At 34.7% G+C, this 16,081-nt stretch overlaps 1 protein-coding gene across 1 annotated transcript in view; it reads right to left on the bottom strand.

Annotated features, from left to right (window-relative positions):
- The window catches only part of DZIP3 (DAZ interacting zinc finger protein 3), an 83,679-nt gene extending 68,418 nt beyond the window's left edge, over positions 1–15,261 (bottom strand). Inside the window, exons 1-5 of the mRNA XM_008589940.1 lie at positions 15,155–15,261; positions 13,505–13,574; positions 11,037–11,192; positions 6,726–6,842; positions 2,618–2,698 (exon numbers count right to left, since the gene is read on the bottom strand). Coding sequence (XP_008588162.1) covers positions 2,618–2,698; positions 6,726–6,842; positions 11,037–11,192; positions 13,505–13,574; positions 15,155–15,186 — 456 coding nt within the window. The 5' untranslated portion in view covers positions 15,187–15,261. The remainder of the gene's footprint in view (positions 1–2,617; positions 2,699–6,725; positions 6,843–11,036; positions 11,193–13,504; positions 13,575–15,154) is intronic.
- Between the last annotated feature and the right edge of the window lie 820 nt (positions 15,262–16,081).

The raw sequence follows: 16,081 nt of genomic DNA, 5'->3' as shown, positions 1-16,081 counted from the left end.
TCCTGTATCCTTTTCCTCCTTTCATCCTGTTGTCTAGCTGAGCTTTCTTGTATCTCCTTGAGTTTCTTTAGAATTATCACTCGAAATTCCTTGTCATTCATTTCAAGGGCTTCTTGTTCTATAGGATCTAGAGTTTGAGATTTATTAACTTTTGGTGGTGTACTTTCTTGGTTTTTTGTGTTTCTGGTATCTTTTTTTGGATGTTTATTCATTTTGGCAGGGGGTTTCACTGTGCACAGGTTTGACCCTATTGGCTAACTAAGGTATGGCTGTGTTTGTCAATTTGGTATGGCTACGTCTGTGACTGCTCTGTTGGCCTCTAGTGTCTTCTGTGTGTGTTTGCCTTGGGTCTTGGGCCTCTCTGGGAAGCCTCCTTTCTGGTCAGCTTAGACTCTACTGGGCTGCTAGATCTTGGGACGGTACTGCAGGGTGTGTGGTCTCTTTTGAACTTCCAGTTCTCATGTAGAACTTCTCTCTGTTCCATGTGCTCTGGCCCTGGCTGCTGGATTATACAGTGGCGGCCCCACAGGGTATGTGTTTTATGCCGAGTCTCCGCCTCCCTATCCAGGCTTTTCCCCACTCTGTGTGCACTAGGTGGGGCTGTTGAACCTTGCAGAGGCGGCTCGCAGGGTGTGTGCTTTTTTGCCGAGTCTCCGCCTCCTTTGCCAGACCCCTCCCCACTCTGTGCGCTCAGTACAAGGCTGGGGCGTGTCTTCTGCAATCCTCGTCTATCAGCCAGGACTTTAAGCCCCTGCTCAACCCCGCCCCACCCAGGAAGACTTTCAGGTTTCTGCTAGGGTCGCTCTGGGTGCTTTTGTGGCCCTGGATAGGGCTTTCTCTGGACTTCTCACCTTCCTCCCGGTATTGCAGTTATTTGTGTAGTTGAGTTATCTCCCACACCAGGGCGTGAGCTCCTCGGGGGAGGATCCCACAGCACACAATTCCTCTTTAAATCTCCCTGGCGTGGGCCGACTCTGGCACCCGCCCTCAGTCAGCACTCCAGCAGGTTCAAGCGAGCTCGAAAGCACTCCGGCAACACCTCCAGTCAGATTTTCTATTCTGGAGTGCTTTGCCCAAGAGATGCCAAGGGATTCTGTTCACTGAAATGCATTGATTGAGCAGCCACTACGTTGGGAGTGAAATAGGTTTGTGCATCCAATTAAATGTTAGGCTTAGTTAAGGCTGACACGTCATCCGTAATGGGCCTCCTTCACCTGTTTCTGGGCCGCTTATGTTCCGCCGGTCCCGTGGGATGCCTCCTCCACACAGGCCACTGTCTTTCTCCTGGCTCCAGGCCCTCCGTCCCCTCGGCTGAGGAGCGCCGCCCGCCCGGGGTCTGCAGGGCCAGGAGGAGGCTGCGCGCAGACCGGGCGGGAGACCGGAGGCCAGGGGAGGCGAAAGAATTAGGGCAATTTTTAAAATGATCCAATCATCTGGTCATTTATTCACATCTCTAATCCTAGCATCTCTGTATATGATCACAAAAAAATATATACTCAGTGCTTAAAATATTTATTTATAAACAAACTAAAGATCTTCTTTAACCAATGTTTCAAAGTAAAAATTAAAACAATTTTTATATTTAAAACTGGCAAATATTACTAGCCAAAATAAGGGCTTTTTTGATGACTATTGGAGCACAGTTCTTTATCATTCTTTCTAATTGGAGCACAATCCTTTCTAATTTTTCAAATAGGAAATAAGTGATTTCTTGACCACAAAAATAGTCTCTTTTGGGGAAACACCATCTTGATCATAAGCATTACAGATTTGGAAGTAAAGATCAGGATCAGTTCTAACCAACGTTTCAGTTATGATTGACAAAACAGGTTTAACAGCCTTAGTCTCTCTGAAAAAAAAAAAGTAAATAAAAAAAAATGCTGCATGGTCTTATTTAAAAATATTTTTTAGTACATCACAGTAAATAATGATTAGTATTACATAAAATTATTTAGAAATTATTTAAATTCCATTTCACCTATTAACAAGTCATAGTTATATGTTTAATTTATGAAACCAAGTAAAGAATATAGAATTGAGAAGAGAAAAAATATCAAGGCTGCAAAGAAAATACAAGAAATCATTAAAAGTCAGAAAAAGAAAGAAAACATTAAACTCAAAGAACCCTTAGAAATTATTTAGTTAACTCCCAGATTTTTACTTTTTTGCCCTTCACTTTATTAGACAAAGAATTTGAGGTAAAATTCATATTTTACAAAAGGAGTAAGATTAAGACAAGAGAGATTAAGCTGCACTAGAAAATGGATTAACGTGTATAAGTGAAAGAAGCTAAACAATTTTCTATTTTACACAAACTGTAAGCATTTAAAAGATAAAGTTAAAACAACTGATGTTATAAGCTAAGTTTCTTCTATCAGCATTTTTAGTTTCATAATAAAATTTTTGGCATAATTACTCTAAATTACACAAAAAAATGGTTACACTGTGTAATGATAAAGATAGTAATAATTAATAATTAAATTATAAATATATAACAGTAAAGTCACTGAATGGTTTCAATCTTTAGAGAATTTTAAAAATCAACATTTTTATTTGCTAAAATGAAGTCAGTGTATAAAGAAAGATTTATAATGGACACGTAACACATGCTACACACCTCTTTCTTTCCTCTTTCAGTGAGTGCTACTCCATATAAAAACAGTAACGTCAAATAGTAACCAATATTAATCTGGTGTGCCTAAAAAGAAAAAAAACGTTAATTGGTTATTTAGACTAAGCTACTTTTCAGTATAGCAAGCTACTTAAATATCCTAGACCTATTTAATAACTACTTAAAATATTTAAATTATCATTATATTACCAATCTTCTAGTAATAACAATAGAGAATGTGTTTTAGACGTATTTGATAATCTGACCCAGGAAGAAGAAAGAAGATAGTCAGTAATTTCGAAATAAAACATCAGAAGTTGATTAAAGAAAAAAGCAAATGACATCAAAATTTTTTACATTAAATCTTTCAAAAAATTCTCATTCTCTCTTATTAATTAATACCTAATTAATATTATTAATATTTTAGGTATCAAGAACACTTTAGACAATAATATACTGAACACTCAAGTATCTACCATCTACCTTAAAAAATACAATCATCTTGTAAATTAAAATCCCTTACTTTCCATGTGTTGGTTTTGTTACAACAGTATAAACACAAAACTTAACACTTCTTCAATGAAAAATTAAAACACATAGATACCTCCACTTAGAAATGATGTATGAAAATTACAGAGATGGAGACAGATTAAGGATCACAGAAGGTAAAGAGGGAGAGGGGTGGATGTGACTATAAAGTTATTATAGGAGAAATTTTTGTCATGATGGAATAGTTCTTTTACCTTGATTGCGCTAGTAATTATACAAACGTACACTTTCAATAAAATGACATAGAACTATACATACCTGTGCATAAGAAAGTCAGCAGAGCTAGCCTGAGACTGCTATCCTCATTAAGGCCTGCTTGCAAAGTTGATCTTTGACTGGTGCTTGGAACTTGGATTTTGGCAGTGTTTCCACTGTTCTCTAACTAATAAGGTGGCTCACTGTACCTACAATGTACAAACTGAACAGCATTGGATGTACAATGCTGAACACCTGGAAGTTTCTTCTGGGAGTCTGGAATTTTGATACATTCTAGACAGAGGGGATCTAGATGTACAATCCCCAATAAAAATGTTGAGCACTGAGTCTCTAATGAGCTTCCCTGGGCAGAAACATACATTGCCACATTTTCATTCATTGCTTATGGGGAGAGGGGTACACCCTGTGGGAACTCCTCATGGGAGGAAGAAAACAGTACAGACTCAGTACAGTAGACTGCCCTTCCCAGTGTGGGTGGGCATCATCCAATCCATTGAGGGCCTGAATAGAACAAAAGGTAGAGGAAGGAAGAATTCACCCCTTTTTGCTTCATGCCTTCCTGCTTGAGCTGGGATACCTCTTATCTTCTCCTACTCTCTGACTGGGAGTTACACCATTGGCTCCCTTGGTCCTTAGGCCTTTGGAATTAGGCTGAATTATACCACTGTCTTTCTTGGGTCTCCAACTTGCAGAGCACAGACCATGCGCTTCTCAGCCTTCATAATCACATGAGCCATTTCCGCATATTAAGTCATATACGTATAGTATACAAAACAGTATATATAACAGAAACTGGTTTTGAATCAATTGCTCCTAAGCTCTATACAGACTGAAGATTATAACCATATCTTTTGTCACATTAACCTTTTTTGAAACTGCCCTAAACCATAAATAAGATTTTTTTCAGGTACATAAGGATGATAAATATCCACGGGATACAAACTTTCTTTTTATACTCATCTAAATGAATTTTCTCACCTAGAACACTTCATATGACCAACAGTACGCATTTATGAGATAACTGACTGGAGTTAGGAGTTTGCCTTCAAACTGATCTCAGTGGAAAGAGACATGTGTTTGTTCTCGACTAAGTGAGTTTACAAATCCAAACTCCCTATAACATCTAACTGGTTTCCACTTTAAAATTCCCATCTCTGCAGTGCCGGTATAATGTCGTAGTTCAGAGCATAGACTCTGGAGACAACACTACAGTACATGGGCTGTATCCTGATTCTATTACTTACTAACTGGTAAATTTAGCATTATTTAATCTCTATGCCTTGGTTTCCCAATCTATAAAATAAGAATAATAAGATGGAGTAGTTATGAAGAGTAAGTGAGCTAATCTTTACAAAGCACTTAGAACAGTGGCTATTACACAGCAAACAATTTAAATAAGTGTAGGCTATTATCTTGCTATTTAAAAAAAAAAGCTTTATAAATAATACAACAGAGTCTGTAGCTCATACAATTCCAAATAAAAACAATATTTTTGGGAACAGGATAAGATGCAGAATTGTGGTAATGCTGTAATTAGAAGGCAAAAAACTGAAATTTAAAGATGCGATTGACATATTTCTAACCTAAAGCCCTCGCATTTTTCCTCCCAACCTCCCCTCATTAGCAAAGATTATTCCAAGTACTGGAACCAAATGGATAAAGAGATGCTATTGGCAAACATACCTCCCCCCACAAACTCACTGCTGCCCCCTACAAGGTTATCTTGCCCCTTCTTGGTGGCCTTGAGGGGCACGGAGAGCCATTTGGATACAGTTGTAGGCTGCTTTGATCATGACAATTACAATTCTACTCACAAGTGCTACTAAGAGAGTGAATTCTTCCATTTCCTTGTCTAAGACTCATCTCTGAAGTAATGCGTAAGCAGAGAAGGCTAAGTAATATGCACCTGTTAATGCTTATTTTATACTGATTTATTTCACTGACTAGCAATCTGGTCAGTGGGAGAAACAGCAGGTATGCAGAATCCCAGAAGTTCTTGGGACCATAAGATGCAAATCCCCTTTGGTTGCTTTCTCTTTTGAATCCATCTAGAACCTCCTCCTTTAGAGTGGTGTACATTCCCTTTAGAACTCTAGTCCTGAGTCTTCTAAATAAGGATTATTTGTCTACCTCCTTATACATCACTATAAAATAGGATTTGGTGTCTTCAGCTACCTTTTTTGGTGCCTGGGTCGTTCTCATTGGAAGATAACCCTAACCTATGTTCTGCGTGTATGAAAAACTTTGTTTACTGATCCAAGTTATGCAAAGTACTGATTTTTCCTTTCACTGTCCTGTATTATTGGTTCTAATTTTTGATGCAATATTTTTCCCTCAGATTATTCTATTTATTTCTAAAGTATCATTTGACCTTGAACACATAAATATATTTTGTCAATTTTACCTATTACAGAAGTTCCAACTTTTACAAATACAGCATATCAGAAAAAGGAGAAACTAATAATTAGGGAAAAAGAGAGAATAGGTTATTTCTTTTTTAATTGACAAATAAAAATTGTTTAGATTTATTGTATATAAAATGACGTTTAAACAATGTATACCTACAAATACAGCATATCAGAAAAAGGAGAAACTAATAATTAGGGAAAAAGAGAGAATAGGTTTTTTCTTTTTTAATTGACAAATAAAAATTGTTTAGATTTATTGTATATAAAATGACGTTTAAACAATGTATACCTCATGGAATGACTAAATCAAATTAATTAACATATATGCATTACCTCACATATCATTTTTTTGTGGTGAGAACACTTAAAATCTACTTTCTTAGCAATTTTTAAGAATACAATACATTGTTATTAACTATAATCACCATGCTGTACAACAGTTCTCTTGAACTTATTCCTCCTGTCTAACCAAAATTTGGAATCCTTTGACAAACATCTGCCTGACCCTCTACCCCCAACACCTCACAGCCCCTAGTTAGTACCATTCCACTCTCTACTTCTGTAAGTTCAACTTTTTTTCAATTCCACATCAAAATGACAATATGCAATATTTGTCTTTCTGTGCCTGGCTTACTTTTTGAAGTTCATGACTCTCCATTTCTAATTGGGAAAGCTCACTTCTATTAGTTCAAGTTTTTCTTAAGATGAACAATTTTGTGGTAGGTAAGGGGACCAGAATAGGCTCATTACAGAGATGCAGTCACATAAGAAAATATAAGACACAGGAAAGCAATAAATTTATATGTACCCTTCTCTAGAGGTAAAAGAGGAAAATACAAATTGGCCTACACATCAAAATAAGCATGCATTGGCTGTTCTCTCATCAAAAAATGTTGTCCCACTCCATTATCTCAAATTCTCAAAAAAACCCCCACACTTACAGTATAATTAGTAGCTTGAATGTTCCTAAGTGCTGCTTCCAGTTGTGTTATCAAGAAACGTAAAGTCAAAGCAGGAACAATTTCCTCCCCATTCTGGCTGTTAGCTGCAACTTCTCTCTGGGGAAAATATTATTTAAGTTAGAACAAATATACTTGTATATTTACATTATACAAATAACACATGGTCACTGCAGAAAATTTGGAAAATAGAGATAAAGATGGTATAAAAATATATCCACACAACCCACATGCTGTTCTCATATTTGTTTGTCTTTAAGTAGTCTGATGAATCTCCTTTGTAACTATTTCCTCAAAACACTAAAAAGAATTCCCATTCCTGCCAAAGAGTTGGCAATATCCACTACTACTTCATTCTCATACCTCCTATTCTGTGCATAGCTAAAATCTTTCCAGCCCTGAACCCGTGGTAAACAGGAATGCTGGCATTAATACCATTACAGAGCAAGCCATTTTATGCTACAATCTGATTAGAACTGAGCTAATATATGCTTTATTATGTACCATAGTTTGTCATTTACATGAATGAAATGAAAGGAAGAACTATATCTTATTTTTGTGTCAATTCCCCGGTGTTTTATGCTCACAAATACTTGGCTTAAATTACATTATCTGTTTAAAGAAGTATAAACTGTATAGAAAATTTAACCTACACTTTTCTTAATTTGGTTTCCACCATATAATACTTTGCTATTTCTCCTAGCTACCTACATATTTTATTTTGGTCTCCCCAGCAGCAAATCTAATGAACCTCTTGTCTATCAACACACATTCCCTAGATAAAGTAATCTACTGCATCATGTTTTTAAATAGTGTCTATCGCTGACAGTTTCCAAATTTATATTTCTAGCCCGAACTATAACCTGAATTCCAGACTCATATACTCAACCATTTACTCAACAATATCTCTCAAATATAAATAGGTATATAAAACATAACACTGAAGTTAAGCTGAACAAAATATAAAAAAAACATTTATCTGAAAGCAATGAAAAGCTGTCAAGTCAGTGAAAGTCTCTGGGGCCAACATGCAGGAGAGGAGGAAGGGCCCAGAAACATGAGACTGAATTTTGGAGCCACTTTTCTCCTTAAAGCAGTTGCCATTATCAGTTGTGGCTGAGATGCTAGGCAGAGCTTTCAGCAGATTTGCAGAGTCGGGGAGGTAACCGGAGTGCATAGTCTATCAAGGAGGAGAGGCCCTAGTGAGCATCCCATTCTTTTGATCTGCTTTGGTTCCAATGGAAGGAAACCATAACAAAAGAATTTGAATGCAAGTAGTTTATTTGGGAGGCACAGAGAACAATGGTAGGAAAGTGGAGAAGTGATAGAGAAAAGGGAAAGCAGTTTTTAAATTAAAGGATGTGCTATTAAGCTATTTACCCATACTGGGCGACTGGAAAACTAAAAAATACAAGCCTCAGTATTATACAACTCAAGGGAAGAGGAAACTGGGGCATTTATATAATAACACCCAAGACTTACTGATTGACTGCTTTCTGGGGTGAGGTGGGAATATTAATTCCTTGGTAATTCTGAACTGCAATGGGACATACAGTCTTCTGCAGTTGCAGAAGAAAGGCCCTGAGGTGTACAAATGCAGATATTCTGAAAAGTGAAAATTGTCCAGAGCATACTGAAAACATGGAGCTGAAGGGGTATGGGCAGTACATTGACAACATCTACCATAAAGGGCATAAAAATAGACCCTTCCTCACAGAACAGAAGTAAAGCTTGGAAACATCTCACTTCCTGGATGAATTAAGTAATCTACCAGAAAAGTACAAATAAGCATTACTAGAAAAGATTCTGTCTAGGTTTTCTAGTTCTTCACAGAAGCTTACTTGAAACACTCCAGCCAGCCACAGCAAGTAGCAGAATCCTCTATTATTTTTTCAATGACTACAGGATTTGTATTGATGTTTTCACATTCATCCATGATTTTGGTTATTTTTGCTTGCTTGCTTGCTTTTTTGAACATTCTTATCAACCACTTATCAACTTTATTGGTCTTTTCAAAAAACCAAGTTTCAGCTTTATTGATCTTCTACATTTTACATTTTATTATATTTCACTAGATTTAGCTACCCTTTTTGACTGTTTTTAATCTGCTGTTTGTCCATTACCCTCTTGAACTTCATGCTTATATGACTGATATTAAAGTTTGCTTCTTTTTCCAATATATGCCATTCGAGCTATACATTTTCCTCAAAGCACAGCTTTACCTAATATCACAAATTTTGATATATTTTTATTCAGTTCAAAAATTTAACTTCCATGTGATTTCTTCTTTGACCCATGGGTTACCTAGATTATAGGTATGTATCTTACGAACATATGGTTTTCTAGTTTATCTTTCTATTATTGATTTGGAGACCAATTGCACTGTTGTTACAGAACATGTCTGTATGTTTGATTGGAGATGAAATGTGTTTATGATCTAGCATATCTTCAATTTTTGTGTGTACTTTAAAAGGATGTGTATTCTGCCACTATTAGGTGCAGTGTTTTGTGTTTGTGTGTGTGTGTATGTGTGAATTAGATCAAGTTTTCTAGAGGTCTACTAGTTATGTGTCCATGTTCTATCAGCTATTAAGAGAAGCACCATGTTAAAATCTCCCACTGAGATTTCTCTGTCCAGTTCTTATTATTAATTTTTATCATCTTATCATTCATAAAACTTCTGTATGTATTTGGGTCTACTTCTGAAATTTCTGTTTTCTAGACTTGTCTGTAGTGTAAATAACAAGTAACACAATCTTTTAGTTATTACAGCTTCATAATAACTAAGTGGGTAAATTCCCAGCCCTTCTCCCCTACACTTCTCTTACATAATTTTCTTGGCTACTGTTCCTCTTATTTTCCATTTGAACTTTAGAATTAGCTTTCAGTAACAATAACCAAAAAAAAATCCTTCAGTTTTACTGGAATTGTGTAATATTTGTAGATTTTAATTTAGGGAAAATTGACAGCCTTACAACATTGTGTTTTCCTTCCTACATGTATTATTTTCCATTCAGGTCTTCTTTTCTTACCCTTAATAGAGTTTTACAGATTTTTTGTTTATTGTTTTAATATGGAGGATAGTTTTCTTAACTTAATGTGAATAAAATCAGTGTGTGCATGTCCTTGTTAAAATGCAGATCCCCAGCAATTTTGATTATTTAGTACTAGTAAAGAGTTCAGATATTCTCATGTAAGTGGTTTAGAACAAACGTTTGAGAAACATTAGTTTATCTTGTACATTTCTTAAGTGTTTTCCTGGGTATCTTACTTTTGTTGCTATTATAAATACGTACTTTTCTTCTATTTTTACCTTCCAATTGCCTATTGTTTGCATATATGAAAGTTATTGATTTCTGTTTTTTATTGTTTCTGGATGATTTTCAAAAGATAAGAAGGAAATGGTGGCATTATTCCATCAATAAATTATCTCAGTTAAGGATATAATTATACATAAAGTCCTACAGATGTTTTCAGTTTGATTGAACTTCTAACGGTAATAGTATTAATTTGTTTCATGGAAATAATTAATGATGTATTCTTTGACAGAAAAGGCAAATGTGGCCTTTTCAAGACACCTAAGGTGTTTTGCTCCACCCCCCACTCTCCCACCCCCATTAATTGCCACAAAGAAAAGAATGGATCATTTTCTTTAACTTTGGAAAACCCCATTAATTTAAGAAATGGTACCCTTCTTATGTTGGAAGTTATCACAAATTATTATATAAAAAAGCTGTTTTCAAGATGGAAATCTGCAATATACTCTCTAGAATATTTATTTCTCTCATAAATCCAAAAGTTTTGTATATTATTTTTGAAAATACAATTTGGAAAAATTTGTCAACATTTTACAAATTAGGAAACCAAAAGCAGTTTCCTGTCCCAGAGTGGCACATTATGGGTTATTAGTAGTACTGGAATAAACACTAGATGTTATAGTCAACAGCTAAGAAGCTACCAACCCACACTCCTACCATTATTCTTGAAAGGCTAGCACCAAGTAACTCTATTTATTTAATTTATTAGTAGTACTGGAATAAACACTAGATGTTATAGTCAACAGCTAAGAAGCTACCAACCCACATTCCTACCATTATTCTTGAAAGGCTAGCACCAAGTAACTCTATTTATTTAATTTTAAAAAGTCTGTAGTCAAGGTTGATACCAAAGCCCTTTACAAAAAGTAAGACAGAGATTTCAGGACCTTAGCTATACTCTGTGGGTAAACAAATAAAAATTACAAAGTCATATACAGAGATCTGCACTTCTGCCCCAAAGAACAAATTATGTTACCTGCATAGTTTGAAAGGAAAAATCTTCTTGTAAGAACTTTTTAACATGAGGAACCACACCTTTCGGTAGAGTATTAATTGCATTTAATAACTTCTTCACTTCTAATAATAGGTTAACAGGGACGAGATCAGTAGGTATGCCCTTGTCCTGTTTGTCCTAGAAGACATTATTCATTAAAAATTTACAAAATTGTACATATTCTCATTTACTCTAATTCTATAACCAGCCAAAATATTAAAAAAGGAACAAAGTGACTCTCTGTAGATCACTGTGACAGAACTACAGAAAATCCAAGTAAGAATAGGATATTGCCTCCATTCTTAAGGACCTTACAATATTGCCTAGATTATTCTACACAATGATATGAAAACTATATCTAAGAGTGCTTTTTACATTATGTGGCTTATGTTTTATCTTCTAAACATAGAAACTTGAAGATGAATAAAGTTATACCAGTTTAAATTGAAAACAAAGTAGTAAAATAAAAGACATCTCATTTCAGTCAGAGATGAGTAAATAGTAATAATCTTGGGACTTCAATAATTGATTCTTAGAGATTTAATAAAGCCATCATTAATGGTTAATTGATAGCTATATGGTTAAGTCCTGCTAGATTGTCTATTAACATTAGTCGTGATGAAATGATGGTAAAAGAGATAGATAAAGGACCTAGAACAGATGGATGATGCCATTCCTTCAAACGTTAAGATGCCACAGTCCCTACAATCTGTTGAAACTTTAACAATATGATTCTTAAAGTGTTAATGTGTTGCTGTTGACCTCTGAAAATCAGAACCGACAGCTACTTATTGCAGAAGCCATGTAGGGTTTGAGTCACTGAAAATGCTCTAGTGTGGGGTGACTCTGTCAAGTCTCTAACAGATCTGGAACTACACAGGAAAGTGACTACTTGAAATTCCATTCTTTTCTGTGTAGTTAATGGTTAATTGATAACTATACAGTCAAGTCCCACAGTACTATCTACCTACTCTCCCCTCCTGGGTTTGAGTCTTAAATTAAGATTCCTCCATCCCCACCCATATCCAACAAATACACCTTACATCTTATACTTCATGTATAAAAATTATACGCAAACATGTAGGAAAATGTTAACAATTTGCTACATCTCTGTGAAGGGTATACGGGTGTTCATTGTACTATTCTTGCAACTTTTCTGTAGGTTTGAAATTTTTCAAAAAGATTTTTAAAAACTCTACAAAGTAACCAGAAAAAACCTTATAAAGAATGACCACTGTCAGTAATGCATATATTTCAAACTAAAGGTCAATTCTGCAGTCAAAAGTCACAGCAGAATCATCTGATATTAATTAACAAATTTATACATAAGCAAGATTATGCACTGATAAAAATTTTTCAACAGGAAATAATATAAGCTTCATGCCTATTAAATATTTATATCTTATTATAAATACTATTTTAATTTTTTTAAGTTAGTTGTCAAAATATTTGATCCAATTTTGAAAAATTGATTTAACATCTAAACCATATTCTGGTGGAAGTGTCCATCTTCCCTGCTTTTTGTATTCAAAATTCTGTATCTAGAATGTCTTGTCTGGATCTACTCTTCTGATTCTTGCCTTTGCTCAACTGTGCAACCCTATATACATTTGCATGTGTTGTATTTCCTCTGCAACATTTTTTATAATGATAACCTCATACAGGTGAATTCTACGGTTATTTTGTTTATATATTTTCTCCTCCTAAGTAACTAGACAATCTCTCCAAACCTTATTAACAAGTGGACATCAATCATTATATAAAACCAGTTGGAACAAGAACCTAACAAATATTTCCTCATCGATCTTTAAATGTAAGTACATATAGTATTCATATAAATATTTTAATCTACCATAAAGTATATTATCACTGGCAATAAAGGCCTTACATTAATGTATGAGGGGGTCTTCAAAAAGTTTATGTAAAAATTCATATTATCTTTTAATTCCGTTTTTCCATTAACTTTTTGAACTACTTTCGTATAGAGTTATTCGTTTTCATTTAGACGTAGAAGTTCTAACAGTTAAGATAATAAAAAATAAGGAAGAAATTTAACTTCAGAAACAACTCAGTGAAACTTCTTACTAAATAAAATTGTGTCTTCTTTGTTATATGCGAACATGTGTAGTTTTCATTTTGTTGAAACTTTTCCTTCAAAAGACAAATGAGGGATTTCTTAAAACTGATTGTTGTGATGTTTCAGGGTGAGTCAAATCAATTTTCTGCTAATTTTAATTTATGGTGAGGACTGGTGTTTTGAATAACCTTGAGATACAATATCAATCATCAAAGAAAGATTTAATTATGACCATTTTGTTTATTAAGGTAGAAAAGTGGAATCACCCAAAAATTTTTAACAGATAATTAAACTGACTAGATTTAGCATTACATTCTCATACATAGTCATTATTAGTTAACTAAAAGCTAATGAAAATTAAATTTCCTCTTACCAGTTGGCCACTTGATTTTTCTACCTCACTCTCAGTTTCCTCCTTTGACTGCTCCTCCACAACGGGGTCCCTATTTTAAAAGAAAAAGGAAAGTGTATTCACAGCATGTCTCACAAAGAACACAATTGTAGTAGTAAAGAATCTAACTTTCAGAAGTGTACCCAATGGGTATCAATGGAAGGCAGGGGAGTTATATTTTCTCCTCACTATAAAAAGACTCCTAGTGAAAGTTTCAACAAAAGATGATTTACACACACAAACATTTCACAATATGATTCTCAGTGTTCTTTAAAATTTAATGGTAAACACAAACCTATTAACTGTCTTTTTCTCAACTTCTAAACCCTACCCCCAAAAGGAACACAAGGAATATCTTTGTGTTATCGAAGAACGAAAAATATTAAGGCAGTATTCTGGAGCCTTTCAAGGTTTCAGAAAGAGTACAAAATGTTCTCAAATGTATACTCTACTTGCTATCTCCACTTCATGATCATTCACTCCTTAACCCAAAACTTCTCAATCCCACATGCATATTCCAATCAGCTGTGAAACCTTTGAAACATCCAGATGCCCAACCCCACTTCAGAGCTTCTAGTCAAAAGTGTTGTGTAAGCTGCTATATTTTCTACATGCTCTAATAAGAAGTTTTGATGTGTAACCTCAGCTAATTCTCACCTCCCCCTCTGCACAAAATAAAGCTAAATTCCTTAGCAAGACAGTTAAAATCCTCCCCAACAATTTTTCCTAAGTTCTTTTCTTACCCTTTCCTCAGCCAAATGATCTCTCATTCTCCCTTGCTTCTACACCCACCAAAATGCTTCTCTCATCCTTTAAAGATCAGTTTGAATGTCAATTTGTGGAAACTCACTCAATGCCTAGTTAATAATTACTGTTACCTCCTATATATAGCCATAGCATCTCTAATATAATACTTATGTATTTTACCTAAAGATATAATTACTTTTTATATATTTTCTCACTACATTATAAGCTCTCTTTAAGCACACAAATTTTGTCTTAGTCTTTATTGCCTGAGCACGAAGGAGTCAGTAAATGCTTGTAAATAAATTAATAAATCACATATTGCTCATTATATGAGATAGTTCAAGGTTGGAGATCTCCAATATTAACCCACTGTTTAGTACTATACGAGAGGTAAGCAGGCTAAACGCGCCCTGGACAGAGGCAACAGATTGCCCTGTGGCCTGTGCCCAACGGAACCACTCAGTAGGGTCTTCTGTTATGCTTAAGTTAACCCCTATGAAACTGGGAAAATAAGAGCACCCACTTCATAAAACTGTTATGAGGTTTATTAGTTAACATTTGTAAAATCATTAAAAACAATGCCTAACACACAGTAAGTCTATGTAAGTATTTGTTAAATAATAAAATATTATTTTGATGAGAATAGCCCAAGGATAGCAAAGTTTAGTACATTTTTCAATTCTTAGCTCTTTGGCCTGGTATCATTCCTAGAGAACTTTTTTAAAATTAGATTTCACCCAGTCTATATCCCCTACTAATCAAAGTTGCTAAATTATCTTGAAGCATAACAGTATATCATTCACACCCAAGGTTATGTGGAAAAGACAAATGTCGTGTCTTTGGAATATAACAAATGCAGTTGGTTTTTATTAACCCATCCCTTACCTCACAAAAAATTCTTCTGGTAGAGAATCCATGCTGCATGATATTCCTATAAAAAAGTCTTATCCCAGTGCTTGCAAACTGACTTTTACTACTGCTGTTTAAAGCTGTAAAGAAAGTAATATTTTTAATGGGAAGGTAGGAGAGTTACATTCTTTCTCCCCACTATACAAATAGCACATAATCGTTAATGAAAATGTTGAAACTGCTACAAAGAGAAGAAAATGAATCATATAGTTTCACCACCCAAACATAAATAATGACTTGACTTTAATATAGTTATTTTTTTCAAAACACAGGTACATTTTACCAATTTGTAATCATATTGAATAGAAAATGTTCTACCCTACCTTTTTTACCACTGTTACATCAAAAGCATCTGTTATTTTATCCTCTTAGAAAACATTCTCAGTGGCTACAAAACAGTTGGTTGATTGGACTTTCCTTGACCATTTCCTTAGAGCTGGACATTTAGTTTCCCATTTTTTTTCCATTATAATTACTTCCATGATAAACTCCATTGTCCATAAAGCTTTTTCTATATTTACTATTATTTCCTTATAATGAATTCTCAAAAGTAGAATTCTTAGGTCAAAAGACACATTTTAAGCCCCTTGGTGCATTGCTAAATGGCTTCCCAAAAGGTCTGTACTAACTTATTTCCCATAGAGGTATATGAGTTCCTGCTTAACACGATCTTGAGAGTACTAATTGTTTTGTTTCATTTTAGCCTACGAATAACATGTAGCCACTTTTTTATAAAATCATGATTCTGTATCTCCATAAAATAGGAGAGGTAGGATGTAAAGAACTCTTGCACATGTTCTGGTTCAAATATCAATGGATGTTGTGGATGTTTCCTGAAAGGAAAAAAAATACTGAGGCAACACAAATGAAAACAAAAAAAAGAGTATCATTAGCATATTTATT

This window comes from Galeopterus variegatus, unplaced genomic scaffold (assembly GCF_000696425.1).
Source record: "Galeopterus variegatus unplaced genomic scaffold, G_variegatus-3.0.2 Scaffold5767, whole genome shotgun sequence".
NCBI lineage: Eukaryota > Metazoa > Chordata > Mammalia > Dermoptera > Cynocephalidae > Galeopterus > Galeopterus variegatus.
The sequence above is the reverse complement of the archived record's forward strand: the minus strand, read 5'-3'. Positions and strand labels throughout refer to the sequence as shown.